At 43.3% G+C, this 23,719-nt stretch overlaps 1 protein-coding gene across 4 annotated transcripts in view; it reads left to right on the top strand.

Annotated features, from left to right (window-relative positions):
* Positions 1 to 22,800, top strand: part of znf385d (zinc finger protein 385D) — a 64,088-nt gene extending 41,288 nt beyond the window's left edge. For all 4 annotated transcript variants that reach the window (XM_030073244.1, XM_030073242.1, XM_030073246.1 and 1 more), the window contains 5 exons: positions 3,414 to 3,582; positions 14,942 to 15,292; positions 16,681 to 16,862; positions 19,892 to 19,996; positions 21,489 to 22,800. In XM_030073244.1, the coding sequence (XP_029929104.1) occupies positions 3,414 to 3,582; positions 14,942 to 15,292; positions 16,681 to 16,862; positions 19,892 to 19,996; positions 21,489 to 21,737 (1,056 nt within the window). In that variant the 3' untranslated portion in view covers positions 21,738 to 22,800. The remainder of the gene's footprint in view (positions 1 to 3,413; positions 3,583 to 14,941; positions 15,293 to 16,680; positions 16,863 to 19,891; positions 19,997 to 21,488) is intronic.
* The last annotated feature ends 919 nt before the right edge of the window (positions 22,801 to 23,719 follow it).

Below are 23,719 nucleotides of genomic sequence, written 5' to 3'. Positions count from 1 at the left end.
AACCTCCAGTCAGTAAACATTAAAACACAAACAGCAACCCAAAAACCAATACGACTCGGGGCCACGCGTTAATTTACGTTATTTTTTCCCCTGTTAAACACTCTGTCCTCATGTCACTTACATCAGTTTTTATACCGCTCGCTGCATGATGTATTCTGTGAATGTAGGTCATAAAGATTTGTGGCAGGCTAAAAATGGTGGGTAAACACTGTGCGACAAATAAAAAGTGGGTAAATTATTCCGCAAATAAAAAAAAAAGTGGTGTGTGGAGCTGTGTTCTACAAATAACAAACGGGTAAAATCTATTTTGCAGATAACAAGATGAGTCACCCTTTCGTTGCTGATGTGCACACGTGAGCGCAGACATAATAATTAACAGCCATGTGAATGTTTTGCTTTAGAGCTTTTATAGCGACATTACATATTCACATGAATCTGGTGAATTAATACTTAATACTTAATATAATACAAGGTGAAATCCTCATAAAACTTTTCTCCAGGTTGAGTCGCTTTGAGCAGTTTTGGTCACACCAGAGATGGTGTGTTGTTTATGGAAGGAATTTGTCAGCGGCTCGTTTAAATCACATTGAGTAAGTAAATTGTGCAAGAGGCGAAAACAAGATCACCACACACACACACACACACACACACACTCACCCCAAAACCGAAGCACTCTCCTCCCACGTTCCTCTCAGATTCTCAGCTCAAGACAATTACCAATCCAATAAATCACTTTGCAGTTGTTCTTGTTTTCTTTTTAGTATGACAAGGTTTTTTTTGTTTTGTTTTGTTTTGTTTTTTTTGGACACAGCCTTTATTCATTTCAGTTGCACATGTCTGGTTTTCCCCTCGTTTATCCTCCGCTGTCCCGTCCTCCTGCTGTGTTGTGTTGACCCGATCACATCCCCGGGTGACTGCAGTGATTTCGAACACGCTGATTTATGCAGTTCAAATAGTTTTCTCAGTACGCACTGATCATCCACCTTATTCCCTCGGCAGCCGTTTTGAGTTTATGTGGCAAAACAGAGTGAAGGCTATACAGGCGAACCTAACAGGTATCAGCAATCTCTGGAAGATTTGGTGGGGAGATCAGCAACCGAGGATGTAGATTCTGGTATATCTGCAGTAGGTCAAATATTTCATCTTAAACATGAACCTGTAGTCCTCGACTTTCTTTAAATCCATTTGTTTCTCTATATTTTCACCGGCGAAGCTGCCAAATCATAAATGTTTGTTTGTAGGACGTGCATCTTGGTACACAACAGTAGCATATTCAGTAGCCTGCGCCTCTGAATTGAGTTTCAGCCAGAGTGAGCTGTAAATTCAATATGGCCGCCATGGGAATAAGCTCAGTTACAAAGCAAAACTTTGGCATGTCCAAATCTTAAAAAAATGTTTTTTTTTTATGTGGGTCTTTTCAGTGATGTTCATGCTGCAGAATCTACATTGTTAGCTCTGGTGAGAATAATAATAAAAAAAAATAGGCTTAGAAAAACATTTGTTTTCAGTGCGATGGCAGGGGGATTTAATAGAGTTATAATTTAAATTATGGTGTTAAGCTCTGATGCCTTTCTCCAGACTGAACTGAAATGCCAAAAGGGTTTGTTTTGCTCAAGGTCACATGGCTGCTGGTGGGCACTTTGGGATTGAAACGGTGACCTTTCGGCGCAGGGCGGCCTCTCCGGCAGCAGCGGCAGCCGAGCCTGAGAATCTGGTTTGTTTGGTGCCTTTTTCCGCCCGTAGATCATCTGGAAAACAAACAGTTTTTCCTCCGAGCCTTAATCACGCATGTGTCAGGACTTCAGAGTTCGCGCAGTTCCTCCATGTCATCGCTCTAATGAAAGATGAATGATTGTCTTAGCTGCATTAAACGCTGGCTTATTTCACCTGTGACTCGTGAGGGAAAAAAAAAAAAACAGTGAAGCGCTCAGGTGCGTGGAGAGCGAGGCACGGGCCAAAATAAATGGTTTCATACCAGAACAACATGAGCAGCATTTGGAGAAGTGACACCCACTCTAAAAATAATTGCCGGGATGAAGGTATCACTATGGAAACACATTTAAGATATTTTAGCTGTTTCATGTCCATCGCCTGCACCACTTCCAAATTACTGACTCATTTTCAAAGGATTTTTTTTTTATATTCTTCATGCATCATTTTGTATCTCTCATATCTAATATCATACACAAATCGGATAATTTCATTGATGTGTTAGACACACACCCACACACTGGCTTCTTTTACACCTTTTCAATGTAACCAGTTACCAGTGTTGACTATGAACCTTTTACAGATGTTTAAGCGATGTACTTTCATCACAATGTGTTATGACAGTTACTGTTATTGAGATTATACCGAGATCTGGGATTACAAAGCCATGAGCTCATTTTCACACAATCACAACAGGCTGTCCGGTGCTTAGGCAATAAACACTGTGATTTACACGAGGAACCAAAAAGGAATAGAGACGGTGTTTATCTAATAACGTGGAGAATACCAACTAGAATGGTCTCTTTGTCCCAGCGGTCTTTAGCGAAAACCCCCGCTACGGCGCATAAATGCAGATTCTTACAAATGTCTTCTGGGGATGTGTGGTTGGCACAATTATTTATTCCAAGAGGCAATTGCGTCCCTCCTGATGCCTTCCTTCCTGCCACAGGCAAAGTGTGTGAGGAAGTGTGCGGAGGTAAACAAGGACAGCTCAAAGTCTTAGCATATGTCCCCGCTCTGTGCCTGGGTAAATCTGTTGTGAAGGTGAGTCTTGGTGGCGCTACGTGTTCGGACTTTAAACACCCGCGCGCGCGCGCTCATACATTAAACATCAAAGGTCACATATTCCAATTGCGGGGGGATTGCGCGTATGAATTTTTTAATAAAAGGAGGAAGAAATTATTGCAAAACCGTTTCTTTGTTGTTTCATCATGAGCATTGGCTTATTATCCGCGTCTCATAAGGCTGAGCAAGGCCTTAGAAAAATAAATGCTTGGTTTCCAAAATGCTGCTTGCGCAAATACATACCTTTACAAATCAACAAATAACTTTTTTTTTATTTATTTATTTGCACAATATATCTATAATATAGAGAAGCCAGTGTGGGAAAAGTGTGGATTCTAGTTACATTTACTCTGTGCTGTAATTTATTTTAATTTTGTGTAATTAATCAGTGTGTAAGAGAAGAAGTCTTTCTTTTTTTTTCAGCTGGTGGCTACTGAAACAAAACTCTTCAAAGGCTGACACTCAGCTAGACTGCAAGGCGGATCAGCTGTCCATTGCTAATTATGTTTAGTCTGTGTCGTTTACCGACTGTGCTCGTCTAGTTTTCATTTTTTTTTTTTTTTTTTTTTTGACTCTGGCCCCTCGGTTTAGCTGCTTCTCCCGCTTTAAATTGAGCCTGTTATTTGTTCTCCTCACAGAGCCAGGCCTTGGCCCACTACAAGGGGACCAAACATGCCAAGAAGCTAAAAGCCCTGGATGCGCCGAAAAGTAAGCTCAAAGGCTCAGTGGTCACCAAGGAAACCACCAACCAGGAGACTGCCAGGGGCATCAACACTGCGCAGGTCCCCAACGGCACCGACAGGAAAGGTTGGTCTCTCTACTGCCTGTTGCAGACTCCCCGCAAAAACACAGCCTTTGTTGTTATAATTTTAGACACCTGCCAGAACGAGCAACTGCCACTCCAGCACCCTTATAATGAATTTTTAACTTTGGATTTATCTCTTATGCCACTTTTAATTACATTTTTTTTTTGCTCCGGTGCATTGTTTGTGTGCAACTTTATGGGCCATTCATCACGGCGCGGCTTTCTTGGACAGATGTCTGTTGAAATCTGGTGATCTTGGCCAGGTGTCTGTTGAAAACACTTCCTAATCTCAGAGGGGCTGCTGCTTGAAAAAAAAAAAAAAAAAAAAATGATTGAAAAGTAAATAAAACTAGCTACGGCTTTCAGAGCGAGACAAGAACCAGATGCAGATTATCTTAACTGATTTATCCACGCCGTTTCGCGCCGGTTTCTGCGGAAGAGAGCCGCGTTGGAAATCCAAAACCACCGCCGAGAGGCCTTTGTCGTCCCCGTCCAATCCACTAAATTATTCTTTAAGCCGCCTGTTATTATGTCATGCTATTGGCCCAATGAAAGTCTTCCCCTCTCACCATAAGAATAGAAGTTTTTAAAAGAATTGGAAACATATTGAGCCATCGGTCTCTGGGATTAATTCTGCCTCTACCCAAGTGTTCGTCCAATGTTCCACAAGTATTAAAATTAGGAGCACATTTCTAGAGCTCATACCGTGACCTATTTTTTTTTTTTTTTTTTTTTTTTTTTTTTTGGGTTCTCATTGCTGGATACAGTACCTATTCACACTTACTAAAAGACAGCTCGGGGTGCAAACACTGCCAGCGAACAGTTCAGCCGACCATGTCAATTACCTGCGAGGCTGTGTGCAAGGAATTCAATCTGCAGCCTGTGGGATTCGGGTCATAATTATTGCATATTTTTAATAAGGTTGTTAAAAAAATAAGTTGAAAAGTGTCTTTTTTTTTTTTTTTTTTTTACAAGACCTAGGTAAGAAATGAGCATTAAGTGACCATCAGCCAAATGTACAACACATGAGGGAAAAAAGTCTCATGAAAAGTATCAAATTCATCATGCGAGCGATGAAAGAGGAGAGAATGAAGCCTCTAATTTCATGTGTTTCACCATGTGGTCATTTACTGTCTTTATGTTATTGGAGCTGTAAAGCCTTTATGGCAGGCTGTCTCTCATCCCACAGAGTTACTAAAGTGCAGTGGTACACACACACACACACACACACACACACACACATGTATGATCATTTCATAGAGCTGTGTGCTGACCGTTGGAAGAGCTCCATTGTTTATATTACATTACATTACAGCTTTACTGTTACAAATACAAGGCTTTCATTTGATTTAACGTGCCCTGTGGCAGCCTCATTGCAGGTTAACAGCTCTTGGACAGCGGCGGCTAAGATAAGGTGAACTCCCTTCTAAAGGTGTGACTTGGTCTTGACAATAATTAAACGGGCAGGGTTAATTCCTGTGCTGTTTCTGCCTCCTAACCGGCGCTTTTGGTGGATTCTGTGCTCTTTGGCAGCGTGCTGGTTCGAAAATCACAGCTCTGGCCATCCTGGAAGGGGTTTCCCTCGCTCTGTGATCCTTCCCAAGATTTCATTTCTTCCCTTTTTTTCCCTTTTTGGCTTTTGGGGATTATTTGAGGGAGTTTTTTCTTGCCTGCTATGAGGTTTCAGGTCAGGTCCTCTTTTGTTTTCTTTAAACTGTGGGCCTGTAAAGCTCTTTGAGACCGCAAACAGCGATTAAGGTCTCTAAATAAACTTGAACTTGTCCGCTGTAACCACCATTGTCTTGTAAACACATCTGAATTGCCTGCTAATGTTTCTAGGTTAGTAATAGCAATGGCTAGAAGACAGACAGATAACAACCAACAAGGCTATTATTGGGCTTAAGATTAATCTCCTAGAGTTTCCTATGGCACAGTAACCTCGATTTCAAACAAATCTATCTTATCAGACTATTCACTTTTACAAATAACCCTACTGCATGGATCTGAGGCCAAACCACAACAATCTTTTGAGGTATCTTTACAGTTGCCTCATATTCAGCCCTTATTTGTGCAGCCAGTTCACCAGTGGACCTCCATCATGGCTCCAGCTTGGGATGCTTTTTGCACACAGTACAAAATAGCCAACAGACTATATGATGAAAACATCTTAGGTAGAACGCTAGCCAGGATATTAGAGAAAAAGAGCTGGCCTGGGGTTTTTAAGAGGGCTGCTCACATTATAATGTATAATATAATAATAAGCCTTATTTATGTAGTGCCTTAAAGAATAACAGAGAAACAGAATAACCAGAAAGCGAAAACAACAACATAAGGCTGTGCAGAAAAGCCAAACAAGTCAAGATAAGGTTAAAAGAGGAAAATAAAAGATTGAAAACACAGTAGAGAGAAAACAGGAGGATGCTGAAAGATAAATGGTAAGAGATAAAAAGGCAGCAGAAACAAAAAAAAAAAAAAAGAAGCTACAACTACCAGAATAAAAGCAATAATAAATGAATAAATAAAGGTACTGGCAATTATTACAGGACACTATTAACGTCCTGTAATAACTAAGTTGGTGTTATTGCAGCTTCAAGGCTTCAAGTTCACAGTTTGACCAGATCCCCTCCATACCTGCTGATGAGTTTTTTTTTTCCTCAGGCCTAGGAAATAATGTAAAGTATATTTCACACAAGGTTTAAAAAAAAAAAATAATAAGAGAGACTCCACAGACCTTCAGCAGCAAAGCGTCAAACACCTCAGCAAACAGACAAATGACTATTAATCATTTCAGTGGTCTTAAAAAAAAAAAAAGAAAAACACACACACCAGCACATTTCTACACCATCTTGCTATCATGTCTACAGTACGTGGGGGCGGTGGTTTGTCACAAGTGGCTCTGGGTAATGAATATTAATGTGCTCAGATGTCAGAAGAATTAATTGGAGAGGCGGGTAAATGCTGCATTATCTGCAAGGCTGAAGTATTTGACGGTATATCGGTGGCGGAGAACTGGCTCTAATGAAAAGCCGAGGTCAGGGAAGAGTAATGGCTGCACACAGAGGAGGAAGAAACAGCGGGGAGGCGGACCTCTGTTTGCTTTTGCAGAGTGGGCTCTCAATGGGTTTGTTTTGCTCTAAAACCACTGACAACAAAGCATTCGGTACCAAATGTAATGTGAGTGCTTGTCTGTTTTTTTTGTTTTTTTTCCCCCAGGAATACGCCAGATTTCATCACCCAATGTGCAGCTACTTTGTAATGAAAGGTCCCCAGTTCACTAATTGCTTCATTAATAATCCATAGCGGGTATTACTGTCATAGCAGCAGTCATTTTTGTGAGAGGTAGGTGACATATTTTGCAAATGGCGTGGAGATTCGGGGGTTATGTCGGGTTTCTGTGCGGGAATTATCGCCGCCGAATCAAGAATAAAGCGGATGGGATCCGTTTTTGGCGGGAGAGGACGAGGGGCCTTTATGAAAACACGTTTAACTCACCTAAATGAGGAAACTCGTTGCGGAATGAAACGGTTTCAATTGGATTCTGTAATTCCATCTGCCGCTTGTGGCGGGTTGATGTGCGCTCGCCAGACGAAGGAGCCGCGAGCTCGGAGACCGCGAGTAAATGAGTTTATTTGCGACGGCGTGTAATCGCGGGGTGGATTACGCTAAAAATGCACCGAGCGATCGTGTCCCTCTCCTCTTCATCTGTGAACTCGTGTGTGTTCAGAGATGGACAGCTGGCCACAGCAAGATAGTATAGATTAGCCCAATGACTCAGCGACCGCCTGTCAAGCTTGCGTGTCCTTACACCAGTGCCAGAAAGAGAGAGAGAGAGAGAGAGAGAGAGAGGAGAGAGACAGACAGAGGAGGGAGAACAAGGGAAAGAGAAAGAGAGAGAGAGAGATGCCCACAGCACAGCCCGCCATCTCTCAGTTCCAGTCCAGTGCCCGAGGAAATGTACCCTGATATTAGCTATTAAAGAGCAGATTGTCAGGGGAGCCATGCCAGCACTGACAGCAGCTGTACAATGGAGCGGGCTGCAGGGAGGCAGGAGGCTAGCTTAGGCTTGTTCAGCCATCACAAGACACCCCCGTCTCCCTCCTCAGGTCTCCCTCGCCCACCAACGCCCTCCCACCCCTGCTCTCGCACACACACACACACACACACACAAACACACACACCCCTCCACCCAAAAACCGCTTGTGCGCCTCGGTCCCGTATGTGCCGGCTTGGAAAAATCCTTCACGGGGAGACATCAGAGGCAGCAGCGAAACCTGATGAAGTCGGTGATTAGATTGGCTCCATACCTGCACGGAGCTGCAAATGTCCTCATTTGTGGGGGTTTTGGATGGGGAACGCGAGGCAGCAGAAACTTTCCAACAGAAATTAGGTTTGGATCATTTGCTCTCGGCTGAAATTGGGAAGAGATAAATCAGCGTGGATTCAGATCCACGACTCCTGCTGCTGTAAAATATCTGAACATAATTTAGCCGTTTCCTGCCAAAAAAAAAAAAAAAAAAAAAGATAATCGTAACCATTGAGGCGCACTTATTTGTGAATGCTAATTTTTCACCTTATCGATCTTTTATTCATTGAACGTTCAACCGTCTGTCGCCGGCCTTTTCCTATTCATTAATGCCGGATACTGACAAGGGGATGGAAAAAAATCGGAGATGTACAATAGAATTTGTCAGAACTCAAGAGCCTTGAGGGATTTCTGTCCTTTAAGTTGTGACGGAATATAATGAGGCCCAATCATTTTAATTAAAGAGCTTAATCCAGCATCATTGAGAAAGGTAATCAGATCTCCGGGGAGCCTTGTGATTGCCTGAAAGCCTAAGTAGAATGGAAGGATTTCAGAGCGGCGTTTCTGCTCTATCGCCAAAGCAAATCACCGGGGAGAGTCGGGGAGAAGCCGAGGTACACAAATGGAGGAGAAAAAAAAAAAAAAAAAAGGGACGGTCAGCTGTCTGAGAGGGTCGAGGTACCTGTCCTGCTCTAATTCCCTTGCCCTTTGTTGCATTCACCACTCCCACCCTCTCACTTTCTCCTCTTAGCTGTGTCCATTACTCGCTTACTTTCTTTTGACTTTATCTCCTCTTTCCCCCCCCCCTCACCTTCCCAGGTCCTCTCCTCCTCCTCCTCCTCCTCCTGCTGCTGCTGCTGCTTTCTTTCTTGTTATTTCACACACTGATTTTCTCTCTCCCACTCTCCCGTTCCCTGAGCATTTGTTTACCCTTCCCTATCCACTTTCATTTCACTTTTTCCCTTCTTCGGAGGTCTATTTCCCTCTCCGTCCGCCAGACTTATCCTTTTTTCTTTTCTTTTCTTTTCTTTTCCTCGCCTTTCTCTCCCTTCCGTTCTTCCCCCCTCAATCTCTCTCTCTTTCTCCCTCCCGCATTGCTGTCGGCCCCCATTCACCCGCACCAACTTTAGATTGATCACAGTCATTACCTCCATTAATGAGAGGGGATTGAGTTCTTAACTGGGCCTTGCAGAGCCAGTTAGGTCACAGTGACTGGGGATATGGATTACGGGAGGCTTCCCACAGTGGAGGGTGTCCTAGGCCAGCCAAAGTACACTTTAATCACCTGCCCTTCCAACGGCAAATGGCTCCGTAATGACATTATGGTTGATGGGCGCGCGGCGACGCAAGGGCAAATACATGCATGGATTAACATGAGAAGGCCTCGCTGCCCGGGCCTTGAAACGAGAACAGAGACGAAACTTTACTCCTTCTCCCTCCAGCTCGTGTTTTTTTCTCCATTATACGGGATTATTACCAGGATACAGGAATATTTTGTCACTGCAAAGGCACTGCAGTGCTCCTCACCGCTGCCTTTTGTGCTGTAGGTGATGAAACTCCTCGATCTCTGATATATACTGTAAAAACACACCATTCAGACTGACATTTTTCATGGCGGCAGTATCATATCAAATGGAAAAGAGTCCAAAAGTGATTCAGCAGGGCATGTATGGCATCTTGGCTGCGATATAAAGCACAACTCTGAGGATTTGAACGAAGCTTGGCCACCATCTCGCATCTAGTTTAACAAATCAAACATGTTTTCCTATTAATAAAATGGCCATTCTGCAGCTGGTTCTACCTATATTCAGTTTGTGGCAGCTCTCTGAAAACGTGAACTTGCTCAGTCTTTCTCCAAGGAGAAACAGCATTCCACACTGCGAGCTTGAAAGGTGGTATAAATTACGTAATACGCATCAGTGTCCATCGAACAAAAGTGCACGCTCTACAACTACAAGGCTCTTTCATGTGATTCCTCAGAGGTGGGTTTTTCTGCTCTCATGTCTCGTTCTTTTAATAACAACCAATCAGGGCCGAGCGAAGCGAAGATCACAAGGCTAAGCACGTTGGAGTGCTGGTGCGAAGGTGTGTGTGTTTGTGTGTGTGTGTGTGTGTGTGTGTGTGTGTGTGTGTGAGCAGCTTTGCCTCGATCCTAATTGTTAGTTTGGGGTTTCGCAGATTTAGTGTCATATTTCAGGATGTGCATCCCTCCTGTGTTCTGGAGGCACGTGCTGACATTTGTGCCTGATATCTTTCACTATTTTTTTTTCCATCATCATGTTCTTTCAAACTCCAGCTTCGTCTGTTGTCAGTCATTTTTCTTGAGTCTGTGAACATTCCCGCAAACCTCACAGAAGTGCACAGACTCTGTAACTCTGTAACTGTGCAAACTCAGCTCAGGCTTTTTTTTTGCGAAAAAGTAATTGGATATAAATTAAAATGCATGCACTTAAGACAAAAATAAAGGCTTGTATTGCGGTTCAACAGATTTTGGGAGCTCACCACCGCACCACCGCCAGGCACAGGTTCACCAGGATTTAGCCGGTGGCTGGTCTTACCAAGATTATTTCTCTTATTTCAAGTCAAAAATGTCTTATTACTTGTCAAAATATCTCATTACACTTAAAATAAGACACGATCACCTCAGAAGTAACTTGTTTTTAGACAATTGTCTCTTGTTTCAAGTGAAAATTTGCTTGTTTCATTGGCAAAATTTGTTTCTTGTTTCTAGCTAATTTTCACTTATTTCAAGTGAATTTTCACTTTTTCCACTGGCAAATTTTGTCAATGAAATGAGCAAATTTTCACTTGTTTCAAGCAAATTTTAAGTATAATGAGATATTTTGACTAGAAATAAGACATTTTTGACTTGAAATAAGACAAATAATCTTGGTAAGATTTTGCGTTTTCGCAGTGCACACACACACTGACAAACACTCCCAGGTCCACACGTGCACACACATCAAACCTCCCCCTGTAACTTTTCTGGAGACGGTCTCAGTCTCAGTCTGGCCGTTGAAAAGCTGCCCAGAGAAGCAGGTGTGATGACAGCCTTTGGTCTCTGGTGAGCACGTTGTGATCGAGCGAGTGAGCCGCTGTGATTGCAGGTTGTTTTGATGCCTGGCACACGAGCGTGAACCGGGAGTAGGTGGCTGTTAATTGCAGGTAGCAAAGAGGTCGCTGCCGCTTGCTCTTGGCATCAACATTATTCATCAGAAGTGACAAGGTCAGCCGCATTATAAATAGATCACTGATTAATTATTTGCTCTCGTGGTAATGGCTTCGGCTTGATGGGACATGGCAAAATAAAGTCATGTGGGATTAATGGTGGCCGTTGTTTCAAAGAAATTGCGAGGTTGGATAACACCTGATTGCTGCCAAAATCCCTGCTAAAATTGATATATGTGTTGTATGCTTATTCCTTGCAGTTTATTTGCCTCAACAGTATGCGGCTTGTGAAGTAAAGCATGCATTTAATTTCCAATTTTAATAGAGGAACTTGGACGGTGTTATCATCATGACTAGTTAATCATTAGTCATTAGTGTTGAATTATATTTGCCTCTGCTGATACGTGATCAAAATGCCTTTTCTGGGAGAAAGAAACCAAGCAATCATCTGTCCATTGTTTGAAATCAGGCTGCAGTGATCCTGCTGTAAATGTGGCCGTGTTCGAGGTGTGGGAAAGATCCTGCAGATTTGCCTCTGCTTCCTGCCTGCACTTTAATCTGCACCAACATAAATTAAACAGAACATAAATTACGCGCCACTGGTGCAGAAGTTACGGTTCCCCCTTTTCAGGTTGGAGCCCACGGCCTCTAGATGAATGCTCCCTTCATGTGGTTAGGTCTAATAGTCCGTAATAACAGCCTTTCTTTCGTGCCAGGCGTGCAGACATGCTTCTCTAAATCAGCCCAGAGAGCCGCCCCAAACGCACAGATATATAGGCAGAGGTGAATTAGACCCGCCATGCCGGCCCGCAGTAATCGATAGGCGCCCTTGTTTAAGGTCGCCTGCTCCCCTCCCAGTCATGTGACAGACGGACTCTGGCAAGGGCGGACTGCACTGCCGTAATTGAGTGTATAAATAGCTGTGGAAAGACAAACCCACCTTTGAAAATGACAGATCGAAGGCGCAGAGGAGCACCACCGCCACCAAACGTGGCTTAATTTAGCGTGGCGTAGCAAATCTAGTTTAGATATCGCATAACTTTACCCATTTGGGAAAAAAAAATAAAATAAAAAATCACGCCTAATGTATATGCTGTGCACCCAAATGAAACAGCAAAATCAACCTTGAACATCCCCGCGACTTTGCTGTCAGCGCTTCGCTTGTTGGAAATGTGCGCCCTTGCGTCGGAACAGCTGAGGAGATAAGAGAAAGCAGGCGTACACGAGTTTAAATATTTCTTTTAATACATTTGGCCGCTGACTCACAGGGAGCTTACACGTCAGATTGTTTGTCCTCCATGTGGATTTCTGTTTTGGTTGTTGGCTGCGTTTTCTCTGGTGATTCAGAGCAGGCAGGCAGCCACCGGGGCCTGTATGTATTAAAGATCCCTAACTCCACCCTGCCGGCGAGTCACCGCCTGATCAGGAGCTCTTTAACGAGTGCGCCCTGTTACTCATCAAGACATAATGGCTGTCCTTTACATTGAGTTTGGTTCGCTTCCACGTGTAAGCATACTGTCAGAAAATATCAAAGTCATTCAAAAAAAAAAAAAAAAAAAAAGCCACATCCTTAGAACACAGTCTTGTTTTGTGGAAAACCAATTGAGCAATTTCATATTATTCCAAAATGCACAGAGCTTTTAGACCCAAGCCTGCTTTTATGTTTGCTTCACTACATTTCAATACAAATATCCTGTTTTTTTTTCTATCTGGTACATCTATCTACCACCTGCTGTTGCTAGTTACACAGAAATGAAAGATTTGCATTCGGCACATGCGGTAAGTTTCATGAAAAGGCTGCAATTTTCATCGTCGAGAGCCAGTCAGCTGTAAGAGGAAAATATCAGAACAAGCCCATAAGTGCAGCACAGAGCTATTTCGTATAACATTCAGGGGTTAATGGATCGAGCACTCCTAAGTACTGAAATACAAAAAAAGACACCCTCTCTTACATAATGCGTGCATTTACATTTTACATTTTCAGCGTTTAGCTCACGCTCTCGTGCAGAAGGTCGTTCTGCGAGAGTGACAATAGAATCAAGTTCAATTCCTGGACCGCCGTCACTGCAAATGTTCACGTAACCGCGTATAATAGACGCCGCAGAATACTAAACGGAGAGCTTTCAGAATAGAAATAGTCTGTGTTTCTACTTTTTCTTCTTTAGCACAGGATGCGTTGCTCCACCTGCAGCCGTGACAGATAAGAGCCTCCGAGCCCTTTCTCTCGCCCGAGGTCGGACATGTTTTCAAAAACCCCTGATAGATGCGAACGCGGCGACGATCTAACTTCTATCAGTTTCACCGTGCCATCCCTGACGCCCGCGCCGGGATAAATAAGAACCATACATAATGGCTCACCAGAATAGCATGACATAATTTACTATTGATTTGCTCTCCTGCCCGGCCGATCTTCATTTCGTGACACTGAAGTATGAAGAACTTAGAGGCGCCGGCATCGATCAGGGGGGTGCCGCCAAGGCAAAATTTCATTTTCGTAAAAAAGTGGGAGCAGTCCACTATATTCTATGCAACGACTCTTGCTGTTTTTCTGCGGGTCAGTTATATTGATCCCTGGCTGTCTTTCCTCCCGAAAGATCAGACAGATATTTTAGACGCTGCATTTGGAACGTTTTAATTTGTCTCCACGTTTAGACTCTGACAGCGGACTAAATGTTGTGTTCTGTGACAAGCTAAGCCGACGCAGCAGAAAGCTTTGACACTGAATTTGTATCTCAAACTCATAATTCCCATACATCACACGGCATATAGTGAATTAACCAACTATATGACTATAGCCACTGTTAGATGTTGATTTAGCTTCTCTCCATCCAAAATGACACAGACTGGGTTATTGTCAAGTATTTTCTAGTTTGTTTTATTTTCTCTCCAGCATTACAAATGATTTAAGGGATTTCACTTGCATAAACATCCCACTTTATCCAACTCTTCACAAATGTCTAAGCATGCATTTGTCAAATTCCTGTTTTAATTAGCTGGACGCTGTGGATGCAGACTGATATTTGTGTCTTTTCATCATTCTTCAGCAATTATTGAGGCTGTTTTTATTATTCATTTATTTATTTATTTTTTGTATGTTTTGTTCTTGGTCTTGAATGTGACTTGATTCGCTCTGGGCTCAGCCTTGATGATGTCCCTTGTTGACCTTTAGACCCGAAAATCTACCCAGTTTCACAAAGATATTCTGTTTTTCAGCTAGATCCCAAGAAATTACAGGAAGAGAAATTTTAGAGAGCTCTCCAGGAGACTCTTAAGTGCAGTTCCTGAATACTCTCTAAATAACAGTCTGGTTTCTTAGGGATTTATTGAACTTTCTTACCGACAAACCTCTCAGAGCATGGCCTGAGTTAATTATGGTTATTGAACATGAATCACTTTAAAGGTTCATTGGTTAAAATAGGTATGTTTGTAAATACTAATGCTGTCTAACAGGGAGCACAAAACTTGTTTGATGTATTAGACTACAAATCCAAATGATGGTTAAGTAAATGAGATGGTATATGAAAAGATTTGGCTAAAGCTTGGCTTGTCTGAATATGAAATCAGAGGCTTAGCTTTTCACGGAGGGATTTTAAAGACAGGAGAGGGGTTAACAAGAAAGTAAATGAAATGTATCACAACTGTTTCCTAGATTATAATAATTTCCATTGTTTCTTCTGAGGAAGGCTTTGTTAATCAGGCCCCTGCTCTTGGAATTGACTGTACTGTTGGCTGAGGTGGTCTTGACTACAGAGCTATTAAAAATTCAAAGACACTGCCACATGTAAAGACCTTTTGGTAGAACAACATAACATGAATAATACATTTTTGCCCAAAATGATAGATGGAGGCTTGTCATTCCCAGCGCCTAAGTGCATCTGTTGCCCTTGCAGATGGCGTCCCTGGCGCGGCACCCCTCCCGCTCTCCCCTGTGCTCAGACTGGCATCACCCCTGGCATCCTTGGCAGCCCCTAAGACGCCGGCGCTGGCACCCCTGGCCCCAGCAGCGCCGGCCCAGAGCACCACGGCGGCCCCGGCGGCCCCGGAGACTACCTCAGCTGCTGGAGGGGAGGACGGGGCGTCAAAGATCAGCTCGCAGTCAGAAGCAGACATGGAGCCCGAGGCTGAACCCGAAGCGGAGACGGACGCGGAAACAGAGGAGGAAAAGGCTCGGCGTCTCCTCTACTGCTCGCTCTGCAAAGTGGCTGTCAACTCGGCGTCACAGCTGGAGGCTCACAACAGCGGTAAGGGACGCGCGCCGACATTTCTGCTACGACCCCGTGCAGTCGCGAGCCCGGGCGCTGACCCTTTAATGGGTTTCTGTGGAGGGGGTTTACTGCTCTTGGAGGCGAGGAGCAATTGCAGCGAAGCTCTGTGTCCATCAATTGATTTTCAGTGTCGGTCGTGATTGCAGCAGAGCTTTTTGCACAGAAGACAAAAAAGGGCCCGCAGACGTAAATGAGGTTGTAATGTTCTGCGTTCCTACAGTTTTCCTTATCAGATTCAATCACTTTGTCATGACCTTCACACGATTGGTCTGAATGGTTTCCATGACGAATACATGCCCCTGTCAGTGTTCAAAGGTTGTTGTTTTTGTTTTTTTTTTGCTGTTGAGTTGAATGCAGTTTCGTGCAGCATTCACCCGCTTGCTTCTCATATATCTGTGCCTGTCAGAATCCTTGAATTCCCCACTCCTTTTCCATGAATAGGGTTTTTTTTTTCCCTCTCTCTCTTTTTATAAGCTTAAGTGTGGCTGGAATGCTCCAGTTTTTCATACAGCACAGCTCATATAGTTCATATTGTCCATATGGTACAGCTTCCCTGAGATATGATGTGCCAGCATTAATGTGTGTTTACATATCTTTCTTTCTTTCTTCCTTTTTTTCTTTCTTTCTTTCTTTCTTTGTCTTTTTGAAATGCCAGATTTAACAAAACAAATTGACATATTTTTTTCACATTTTTGATTTGCTGGTGGTTTTTATAGGAGCCTTAAAATGTAAAAATAAATAAATAAATAAATAATCGGAGCAATTGAACAACAAATCAAAATATGATCAAAATTGCAATATGACCCAATGAAATACGACATTGCAAGAGAAAAAAACATGCGACAAGCAGCATTATAAATGAAGCATCGTGGTGTTACAGAGATTGAAATGAAAATTATGATGCAAAAGCTGTTGTTCCGACTATAATCGTGAAATATATTGCGTTAAAGATATCTTTCAAAATAATTCCAGAATGATTTTTTTTTTACCACCTTGCAGCCCGAGTCCAGATCAGAGGGCTAGGGGGTTGTTATGTGGCTGTTACTCTCCAGCATCATTAAACCCGGCCGTGTTTTGCTTTTACATCCCGTGTTGGACATGACGGACAACATGACAGACAAAAGGGTCAAATACTTTCACATTAAAGGAAGCAGAGTTTAGTGCAGCTTTCAACTCCTAACCCTAAACGAGGTCGTTTTACGGGGTTTGAATTACACCCGGCGAACATTTCACACTGGCAGCTGCCACTTCCAGAAGGAGGACAAACAGTCTGACTTTGCATACCGCTGATCTCATGTTGCCTTCAGGGACCGCCGCAGGGTCAGAGTTCGCTCTCTGACCGCACCGCCTGTTCTGACTCGCAGGTACAAAGCACAAGACGATGCTCGAGGCCAGGAGCGGCGTCGGCTCCATCAAGTCCTTCCCGCGGCCGGGAGTCAAGAGCAAACTGGCCGCGCCCTCCAAATCGTCCACGGGCCTGCAGAACAAAACGTTTCACTGTGAGACGTGTGATGTGCATGTCAACTCAGAGACTCAGCTAAAACAGGTGAGACAGACACACAAACACACATAAATTGAGTTTTGCCGATATTATTCTCAAATTTGATTACAGTAAAGCACGTTGAATTTGACTGAAAATGTGGAAAAAATAGAGAATATGGGAGAGACACAGCAACGGTGGTTTAGTATCACATCAGCAATGTGAATACCACTTAATACAGTTGTAATCTTGGATTTTATTGGATTTTATCAACTTAAATAGAAGGTTTCTATTGCAGTATAAATACCACAGTTTTAGGGTTTGGGGCCTGGAACAGAGGATTTGTTTTTCCTAAATTTTACCCCCAAACCGCCTGCTTCCCAGGTTTCTGGCTCCGGCTTTCTGCTCTGTTCCAATTAAACTTCTGTCAGTACAGCGGACATCTCGCTGTGACTTGGCTCAAATCTGCGGTACAAAACGTTGGATACGCCATCGTAGCTGCGGCTTTAGGGTTACTGTTTTATTTTTTCCCCCTCTTGTACTCGGTGATCATCCCATCACGGCTGAATTTCATCTACAGGGCTTTAAAACGAGTTGGTTTTGTCTGATCTAACCTTGAGATTTCTCGCCGAAAATAGACAGGCCTTTGTATGAATTTTTCATGCGGAGACGTTTTCGGAGCACTTTTGAACAGCCACGACTCTCGGTGAAAAGAATCCAGTATGACAAATTTCAGCTCCGGCTCGAGTCAACCCTGAAACCGCAGGAAACGTGTTATTGTTAAATCCACCGCAAAGGACTCTCCAAATTCGGCTGAAAACACAAAAAACTGTCTTTCACTGTTGGTGTGTAGTTACACTGAATGCTTTGTATTCTCAAAGTTCGACATTAGTCTCTGAATATGCCATTCAAAGAGTTTTGCATTAAATCAGCGGTCGGTGTATAGGTGCCAGACATCAATAGGACGACTGAGGTTTGGATTTTGACTTTAAATGTACCTTAAGGTGTCCTGAGGTACTCTAATTGTATTCACGTTCGCCACAGGAGGCTCCGGTGGGAATTAAACCCTTTAACGCCACAATATGGAGAGTTTCACCTTGAGACAGGAAGTGCACCGTCAGTCCCCGCTCGTCCCTCGGCCAAGTTCCTGCCTCAGCACCTGTCAGTCATTTTGATGAGGTGTCGTGCCGCGTTTTCGCCCGAGGCCGCTGCAGCGTGTAAAGCCGAGAAAAAAAAGCAGTAAAAAAAAAGAAAAAAGAAAAACAACGCTGATATTCATTTCCATGTCCCTGAAAAATGATTCGCCATGACAGAACATCCACATATTTAACAACAGTGGAAAATAATGCATGTTCAGTGTTGATGTCATGCTGAATCAGCAGGTGTAAAGAAACATTTCAGCCAATTAAAACACCACATTTTTTCCCCACAAACTGATCAATAATTGGTTTACACTTGAAAAGACGTCCCTCTGTGTTAAACCTCGCCCTGTTTCAGGCTGTTTCACCAGGAAATCCATCAATGAACTCGACCCCAGCATCAGTAAAAACACATTTTCAGGTACAAGGGGATTGAGGGATTTATTGACTTTGCATTGTGGAGTAGATCAGGAGGATTGAATGATCTCATTTTTGGGGAGCAGTCGTATTTAACACAGTCCTCCACTGGCTGGCAAAACTGTTTTACCAGATTAGGGACTAAGACACAAGGCGTCACCGAGGATCCAGGTTTCTGTTAAAAAAAAAAAAAAAAAAAAAAAAAAAAAAGTTGCATATTGTATAATTTACCCTATTTATGCAACATTTATTTGAACCTTCAAATTTGCTCCTGTTGGTCTGGGTGACCTCATGACCTTTTCCTCTAGCGCCACCATCAGACCAGACTTCCATTTTGCAAGCATTATGAGATAGATAGATAGATAGATAGATAGATAGAGAGGGAGAGAGCGAGATGCACTTGATCGACCCCAAATTCAGAAATTCATGTGTTACAGCAACAGTTTGTCCAGATATTGCACAGGAACAAGAGCACATAGCTACATAATCTACCTCTCAGCACTAGGAGAGATGTATATCTGCAGACAAATTAAACAAAAGTAACAAAATAAATAAAGTGGATCAGTCCAAAGAATACATGAAAAAAGCAAAAGCAAGTATTAGCCAGCAGTAAAAGGGGATGGTGTTAGACACTTTGCTTTGTGGAGCTGATCAGGAGGATTGAATGATCTCATTTTTAGGGAGAAGTCGTATTTAACACAGTCCTCCATTGGCTTGCAAATCTTTACCAAATTACGGACTAAGACACAAGGCGTCACCGAGGATCCAGGTTTCTGTTAAAGAAAAAAAAAAAAAAAAAAAAAAAAAAGTTGCATATTGTATAATTTATCCTATTTATTTATAGCTCTGCAACATTTATTTGAACCTTCAAATTTGCTCCTGTTGGTCTTGGTGACCTCATGACCTTTTCCTCTATCGCCACCATCAGGTCAGACTTCCATTTTGCAAGCATTATAAGATAGATAGATAGATAGATAGATAGATAGATAGATAGATAGATAGATAGATAGAGAGGGAGAGAGCGAGATGCACTTTATCGACCCCAAATTCAGAAATTCATGTGTTACAGCAACAGTTTGTCCAGATATTGCACAGGAACAAGAGTACATAGCTTCATAATCTACCTCTCAGCACTAAGAGAGATGTATATCTGCAGACAAATTAAACAAAAGTAACTAAATAAATAAAGTGGATCAGTCCAAAGAATACATGAAAAAAGCAAAAGCAAGTATTAGCCAGCAGTAAAAGGGGATGGTGTTAGACACTTTGCTTTGTGGAGCTCATCAGGAGGATTGAATGATCTCATTTTTGGGGAGCAGTCATATTTAACACAGTCCTCCACTGGCTGGCAAATCTTTACCAAATTAGGGTCTAAGACACAAGGCGTCACCGAGGATCCAGGTTTCTGTTGAAAAAAAAAAAAAAGAAAGAAACTCACATATTGCAGCTTTAACTACTCTATACATGAACAGCAATAAAACCAGTGAAACATCTGCACTTCATTTGAAAGCTTTCCATTTTTGTCTTTGTCCTTTTCAGCACATCAGCAGCCGGCGTCATAAAGACAGAGCGGCAGGTAAACCAGCCAAACCCAAATACAGTCCCTACAGCAAACCGCAAAAAGGCCAAACAAAGCAGCAGCCGGTGAGTCATTTTTACGCCTCGGCCAGCTTATCATGTCCATATCAGAAGTGGCGGTGTAGACACAGCAATCGCAGTGACTCAGTTTTAATCACATTTTGGCAGATAGACATATCAACCCGTGAATAAAGACACGCTATTTGTTGTTGCTATCTAAAACTGTGTGTTCATTGTTATTCTCCTATTACAGCCCCTGCCAGTTGCCTCAGTTTGCAGGTCAAATAAAAAAGCGTAGGTCTGTGTTTAGCGTCAACACACACCGCTCTGCCTTTCTCTCTTTGCATGGGAGAGAACCTCAGAGGAAACTGCATGCCAGAATTTGTCAGATTCAAGTTTTTTTTTTTTTTTTTGCTTATCTGTCAAGAATACAGCCCTCGTCTGATTGGGGCCTCTACTTTGACCAGTCACATTCAATCCACCCAATAGCACTTATTTCAATAAAATGTCAACTTTTATGACTGGCTCACCTTCTGCCCCGCTTTTTATTGAAACACAGTGGCAGGGAGCCATGGGATTCGGTTTTAAAACTTGATGTTTTATTGAGAAAAAAGGCATGAAGTGTAACCGGAGCTAGTCTGAAGCAGCATGATAGAGGTGGAATGCAGACCCGAGTCGGATACTGTTTACAGATCATTACAAATGTCTGCTTTAACCTGCGTGGAGCACCTCGAAGGCTGGATTTACCGCATCAGGACGGTTCAGGCGGTTAAGTCTTGAATAGTTTCCTGACATTGTTTGAAATTTCTGGTGTTCGTCGTCCTGTGCGGCAAAACCACCGCAGCACAATGTCGTGCTCCGGGCAGGTTAAAACAAATGCGGAGATTTATTCCCGAACGCCGTATGGCACAGGTGTGGTCGAATGCATGGAGGAGCCGTGTGGATTCAATGTGGGAAAGATGGCAGAGGCGCTGGCTTTTTCCATCTCTGCTCCGGCAAAACGGCATTCATCACACCCACTGTTTGCCGAGACGAGGCGTACGGGTTAACAGTATGGGGGAAATGACTTTTTCTGAAACCCATCATTGACTGAGTTAACGGAGAGGAGCTTCTTTGATGAGTGGAGAGTAAAGAATGCTTCCCATGGGGTTGCGATGCCTGAGTCAGTGATTGATAACCCGTGACAATTGCTGCCATCCTGATGCTGTGAGACCGTAACTTTTCCATTACTGATACAGAAGATTAAGTCAGATAACTTTGGTGACCTTTTTAGCCTATTAGTCTGTTTGGTGTTGAGGGTTTTTTTTTTTTTTTTTCTTTCTTTTTTTTTTTTTTCATGCCGTCTTTGTTTCCTCCAAAAACCAAACACAAAACAGAAAAAACATCATTCTACACACATCAGCTATGTTTCCCCATGAAATGAATTCCACTTTCTCTAACTCCCTGGAGACAGCTCTTATCTGGGAGGTCCTTGTCACTTTGTAAAAAAAATTATTTTCTCCTATTCTGTTATTTTCTCATTTTTTTTTCTTTTATTGTCTCTCTCTCTCCCTGGCAGGTGAAGTTGGCCCTGGCTAAGGACCGATGCCAGCCTCTGACGGCTCAGATTATACCGAGTCACTTGGCGGCGGTGGCGGCAGCTGCAGTCGCCATGGGCAACTCGTTCTCCCTCCGCTCCACCGCGGCCGCCAACCCCACCCCGAACGCCGCCCTCTTCCAGACTCAGACTCTCCCCGCTGCGCTGCTCCGCCCCGCCCCCGGGCCTGTCAGGACCTCCCACCCACAAGTCCTATTCGCGCCCTACTGACGCCTCTGATCCGGGGCCGTGAAGGCCTCCCGCCAATGGACCAACCTCGTGCTTCACCCCGCGCCGGGCCAAGGAGTCACGTCGCTCCTTCTATGCATCTGGGAAACACGTCACACACTCGTCCCAGTCCATTACCGGACCAGTCCCAATCCTCTCCTCTCCTCGTCTGGAATATCGTTACGGCTCCAGAGCGCCGATCCACCAGTTTGAAGCTGAACCGAACTGCCGTCGGCGCCTGACCGAGACGGATTTATCCCCCGTGACCTTCGTCCCAGTGAAAACCCGGGCTATGCATTTATAGCCCACACGCTTTCTGTGCCATTCTCTCGCCCACGGCTCACGCCCGGACCCCTGGACCTGGACCTATAATGTACCGCAATAATGTATAAGACTAACCCGTGAACTATGCAGTGTCATTAATATGTGATGCAAGGCACAGTTTGAGCTATAAATAACGGTAGGGATATGCTATTTGTAAAGACACAGTGTGGCACTAAGATCATTGCTTTAGTGGAGGTTACCATCACTCATAGTGTAAAAGGCTGTTACTGATTTTAAAAAAAAAAGAGTGAGCAAGGCCCTCCTGTTCCTGTATGCACTTTAAGCCCCTCCTCTGTTGATGTCTACATTAGATGGCTAAACTGTGTTAGATGGTTAGAGTACGTGTCGTATTATCTCTTGCATAATGGGTGTTTGTGCGGTTGTTTTTGTCTCTCTCATAATTGTATGTGTCTGTGTCTGTGTGTGTGTGTGTGTGTGTGAGAAAGGGTGTCCCACGGGTGCTTTTGCATGAGTGTGCAGTGTGTTTGTGTGTGTACTCGTCCACATGTGTGCCTGAGGGTTGGCATTTGTCTGTATGTTTGGGTGTATGCGCATTTGTGAGTGTATGTATGTGTGTATGAATGTGTGTGTGTGTGTGTGTGTGTGTGAGATTGCCATCCACCATAAGCCATCCTAGTTGATGTCCAGCACACATTTTCACTGACCATGTCTTGGGCCAGAGGGACCACAAAGGCTTGTGTATATTACCTGTCAGTGTGTAAAAGGTGAACAATTTCAAATAAAAGAGTCCTAATTTGTTAACACTGGTGATCTGGTATAGTTCAATGGCAAATAAAGGAATATGCAATTTTGCTAAAACGCTGACCCGGACATTAAGCCATATCAAGTCGCTCCTGCAGTCGCATTTTGAATTTCGAGTGTTTCAGGAAGCAAACATCCATGTCAAACATGGAGAAGGATGAAAGATATTTCAAAAGCTTGCAAAAAAAAAAAAAAAGAAAAAAAGTTGCAGGCATCTCTTTGTTTGGAAATACATTCAATTTTAGCCTTAATTTGAATATAAAACAGGATACACAACATAAGACACGATCCCGCTGGTCCAAATCGTGCTGCGCTGAGAAGGTAAACAAAACAAGCCGGATCCGTTGCTAGAGGCTGTTTAGCCCGGCGTCGCTAAGCAGCAAGAGGAGATCGATACTGAAGAAGAGAATGTGGCATCCTCTGACTTACTGGGGTATCTTTTTAAACCGGAATAAATAGACCCGACATCAGGGAGTAATGTAAAAACACAAAGTTGAGGTACACTTTGGAGGCAAACATAAAGCAGAGACTTCTGTTTTGCACATGGGAGCCGAGACCAAAGCTGAAACTGTCAACATTTAAAATGCGACTGATGTGGGTGAGTGACTCTGTATGGCTTTTTATTGCAAAGCAGTGACGTAAGCCAATATTTTAACAAACTCACATGTTTCTTTTAAAGGTGCGTTATGCAAAATTGAAATGAGGACCTTTTGGACTTAATGGCAGAAATGCGGAATAAGCACGCCGCCTCCGTGGTTCTCATGACACTGACAGATGACGTGCTTATTCCACGCTTTTTTTTTTTTAATGTCCTCAGCAATTTTGCAGAGTGCACCTTTAACACGACACTGCCAGGGGTTTGATTCCCGACGGGACGAGCCGTGCCCCGACCATGTATG

Source organism: Myripristis murdjan, chromosome 16, assembly GCF_902150065.1.
Source record: "Myripristis murdjan chromosome 16, fMyrMur1.1, whole genome shotgun sequence".
Taxonomy (NCBI): Eukaryota; Metazoa; Chordata; class Actinopteri; order Holocentriformes; family Holocentridae; genus Myripristis; species Myripristis murdjan.
The sequence above is the reverse complement of the archived record's forward strand: the minus strand, read 5'-3'. Positions and strand labels throughout refer to the sequence as shown.